This window comes from Pistacia vera, unplaced genomic scaffold, assembly GCF_008641045.1.
Source record: "Pistacia vera cultivar Batoury unplaced genomic scaffold, PisVer_v2 Contig528, whole genome shotgun sequence".
Classification (NCBI taxonomy): Eukaryota; Viridiplantae; Streptophyta; class Magnoliopsida; order Sapindales; family Anacardiaceae; genus Pistacia; species Pistacia vera.
Genome location: NW_022196366.1, coordinates 785051 through 789162, shown reverse-complemented (window position 1 = coordinate 789162; position 4112 = coordinate 785051). Strand labels below are relative to the sequence as shown.

Below are 4112 nucleotides of genomic sequence, written 5' to 3'. Positions count from 1 at the left end.
AAACAGTCGCATGAAGATGATACATTGGGATACATAACAAGTACTAAAGCATCAAAATTAGAGAAAATCTACAATACAACAACCGTATCACCTCCATATATTGAGGTGGTACCACAAGCTACTATGAAATTGACATATATCAATCTTATTAGTGACTTCCTTTAATATTTCAATATTTATCTTATATTTGTATTATAATTTCAAAATTTAAAACTTAATATTGGTTTCTTTCGCTTCTCTCACTTGCCCTTTTTTTCAGTCCTCTTGTTACTAACTCAAGTGTAATCAAACCCAACAAATTTAAGTAATTGAAAAACAAAATTGAAACAAAGCTATTTCTATTACACAACAAATTTAAGTAATTGAAAAACAAAATTGAAACAAAGTTATTGCTATTACATAACAAATTTAAGTAATTGAAAAAAAAAAATCGAAACTAAAGGAATTGTTTATCTTGATGTGTTGTGTAGTCTTTGGTTGGATGGTGGTCTTAAGGTTGTGCTCAATGAAGTTAGGACAGGATTTGGTGGCGGTCAGCGAAATAGGTAGCAAATCCAACCATGTTAGGTCGTCGACATCAAGCTGTAGAGTCCTGCCACACTGAGTCGCCAGCGTGAGGTGCAATGTTAGGCTTCACGAGGCCACTCCTTGTCGCCCGCGACAAAACCACCTAGTCGCCTCCACCTTTGTTGTCTAATTCCCTTTCCCTAATCTATTTTTCCACAATATTTTCCAATTCTTTTTGACGGAAAACCGATAGAATAACACCGTAAACAATTAAACATCGTTTTGTTTCCTTATAATTTGTATATAAGCTCTCTTCCAATTTAATCCTTAACTTTAAACTTTCTTTTAATTGGACCCTTAATTTATCATTTAATTTTAATACATGTTAAATTTTGAGTGGTTTGTGACACCAACTTAATATGCTGAGATGGTACCACTGTTGTATTTTAGCTTTTCTCGCAAAATCAAATTGTATTTTGGGTTCACATATTTTGCTTGTATAGATGACCAGCACCTTCATCTTTTGGACTCTGCAATTCGGCTTAGCTACCATAATAATATGAAAGGCAATGAAATTTCTCCATTTTAAAAAGTAACACTCTAATTAATCATAGACACTATTAGATATAGGAAAATTAAAGTTAAAAGCAAATGATTTTTATAGAAGAAACGGTTACGGAAGAAGATTTCTTGTAATATCAAACTTTCCATTAACAAGTAGGGCATTTGAATATTTTGCTGTGTGATAATCTTTGTAAGACCAACCTATACTTTCTAAATTAATTATTCAAAAATGCAAAAAGGCTACAAATTGACACCATTAGGAAAATATAAGATCACTATGCATGTAAGACTAGCTTAGCCAAAAGCTATCAAATTAAAAAATGTATGTAAATTTATATTACCTTCTCTCCACAGAATATTAAGAGATTATGTACTGGAGCAATATTCAATTAGAAAAAAAAAATTTGAACACAATTGGATTTGATAGTAATTAAACCAAATGTCATTCAAAAGCATATTCTATTTTATAAGAAAATGATTTTTTTGAAGCTTTCATTTATGCTAACATTTTTAGAATTAACATATTTAATATTTTTCATATTAAAAATTAGATTTACTATCTATATTATGAAAAGATTAAAAGAGGATATTTTTTAAATGTCTTATAATTTTTTTTTTTTAAATAACTTCAATAAAAAATGTTTTTGTTCTATTAAGGATAGCTTAAAACCATCATTTATAAGTCGTCTTTTTTTTTTTTTTTTTTTTGATAGAGAGTTTTAATGAAGAATTACATAGTTTCAGCAAAGAAAAATTTATTCCTAAAAGACTGAATTTCTTATAGTCTATCCTTGGTCACTGCCGATCAAGATTTAGTATATATATATATATAGTAAAATCTCTTATAGTAATATCTATATGTAATAACCCGATATAGTTATAAAAAATTTGCTCCCAACTTGAGCGAGTTATAAATAAGAATAAATTTTATATTGTAATATATTATAATTTTTCTAGGTCTCGTCTTAAAGAACTTGCCACTACATAGTAATAATTATATGTATATTACAAAAAAAAAAATATATATATAAATATTAATACATTAAAGGTTTAAGATAAAATATATTTTATGTAAAGTTGTTTGGGATAATGATTTGCTTTAGAGTTATACAACATCTTTTACCTGACGGTACGTAATAAGTCGTCAATATGGACACCTTCTTATTGAAGCTAAAATATTCTAGCTTCTCAAGTATATTTAGAGCTTTTTGGCACAAAATTTTGGTATTTCTGTACTATCATCTTCAGGTATCTACTTCCTCTTCTTGACTAATTCTAGTAATGATTTCTTCTTCAGTTAAAGCATACACACTTGTTGCTCTTTTGATGATTGAGCAAAACTTAATATCTATTTGATTAGTATATGAAATTGTCAAATTGATCACCAATTCATTTAATACTACTAACATGAATTATAAACAAGAAGTCAAAACAATAATTCTTGCACACACGACTTTTTGCTCATTTGATAATTGAGAAAGATATTAATATCTATTTGATTAGTGTAGTGAATTGTCGAATCTGATCACTCAATTCATTTAATACTACTAAAACATGAATTATAAAATAAGAAGTCAAAACAATAATTCTTGTAACTATATCTCTATTAGTTATAACCACCTCATAGTAATAATTTATTTAATCTCAACATTATGACTATATATATATATATATATATAGTCATAATCCATTAACAATGTTGTGTCTAAGCCTTAACCATTTGGTTCATCTACAATCACAAAAATGTTGAGATGAAGCCGCCTTTTTTTTTCTCCTGAATTTGGGAACTTGAAACAATTGTTTTGGTGCATATAAGTTTTAACATTTTCTTATTTGATTTTTCTCATTTGGCGTATATAATTTCTGTCAACAATCCGAAAATACTAAACATGTCGACTGCCGATTGCTGAAAAAATCCTTTATGAATTATATTTTATTAGCTATATTATAACCAACATATATAGGCACAAGTAAATATAAAAATTTATTAAAGTCTAAACATTTCATTCATTCATGGCTTCTAAATCAAAGTCAGTCTTGATATCAGTTGTTGTGCTGAGGCTCCTAACACTTGGATTGTTAGCTGCTTCTATTGTTTTATTGTATCTAGATAAATTCACTCTTAGTGGTGGTACCAAAATTTCTTTCAAGGATGTTATTGCGTACAGGTAAAAATAATCTCCTAAACTTTTAGTTCAACTACAAAAAAAAAAAAATAATAAATAAATTGTTGAATTTTAAAAACGTGACTGTAAATTTTGTATTTCAAGAGTTTAAAATGTGAATTGGTGCAGATATGTTATAGCAACGGGAATTATCGGCTTCCTTTACTCGCTTTGTCAAATTCCATTTGCATTATACCATGCTTCCAAGGGAAAGAGGCTTATCCGAAATAGGTGTCTTCTAGAGTTTGATTTTTTCGGTGATAAGGTAATAATACATTTTTGTTAGTTTTTATGCTTTAATGGGATGCATTTATCAATCCTTTGGAAGTAAATTATTTAATTAATGTTGTTAGTTAATTAATTACTCAACTATTTTCTAAATGTATTATTAAATAATACAATAGTGGAGTGACTTTACTTATCTTTTAATACAATTTGGTGTGACATAAATATATATAATTAATGGGCATAAACATTTTTTTTGTTGAAGATCATTGCATTCTTGTTAGCTACTGGTGTCGGAGCTGGATTTGCAGTTACCTTCGAGTTGAAGAAACTATTGAAAGATTTTATTAAAAGCGTTGAAGCGATGTTCGGGGTGGGCGGGCTTGATGAGACAGATTTGAAGACAGACAAATTCCTTTGACAAAGCTAATATTACTACTGGCCTTCTCTTCCTTGGATTCATTTGCATGGCAATACTTTCTGTGCTTTCCTCCATTGATAGATCATCAACAAGATAGAAGCAAGGGCCAATGGGATTTTATAATTAGGAAATCAATTTTTGTTTTCATACATATAAATGTTGAGATTTATTGAATATTTCAGGAATATATTATAATCTCCTAATTATGTTAGTCTTTAGATATTTATAAT

The 4112-nt window shown here is 28.4% G+C and overlaps 1 protein-coding gene across 1 annotated transcript; it reads left to right on the top strand.

The window, feature by feature from the left end:
• Positions 1-3084: 3084 nt before the first annotated feature.
• Positions 3085-3882, top strand: LOC116107162 (CASP-like protein 4D1). The gene is made up of 3 exons (XM_031393466.1): positions 3085-3239; positions 3366-3501; positions 3727-3882. Exons 1-3 carry the CDS (start codon positions 3085-3087, stop codon positions 3880-3882), a joined length of 447 nt encoding a protein of 148 aa, XP_031249326.1.
• The last annotated feature ends 230 nt before the right edge of the window (positions 3883-4112 follow it).

What these genes read in the sequence shown, in the direction of transcription:
- LOC116107162 (XM_031393466.1), top strand. Translation starts at nt 3,085, where the DNA reads ATGGCTTCTAAATCAAAGTCAGTCTTGATATCAGTTGTTGTGCTGAGG. An exon ending in AAGGATGTTATTGCGTACAG is followed by an intron (nt 3,240 to 3,365) that starts GTAAAAATAATC and finishes GAATTGGTGCAG; the next exon opens with ATATGTTATAGCAACGGGAA. An exon ending in TTGATTTTTTCGGTGATAAG is followed by an intron (nt 3,502 to 3,726) that starts GTAATAATACAT and finishes TTTTTGTTGAAG; the next exon opens with ATCATTGCATTCTTGTTAGC.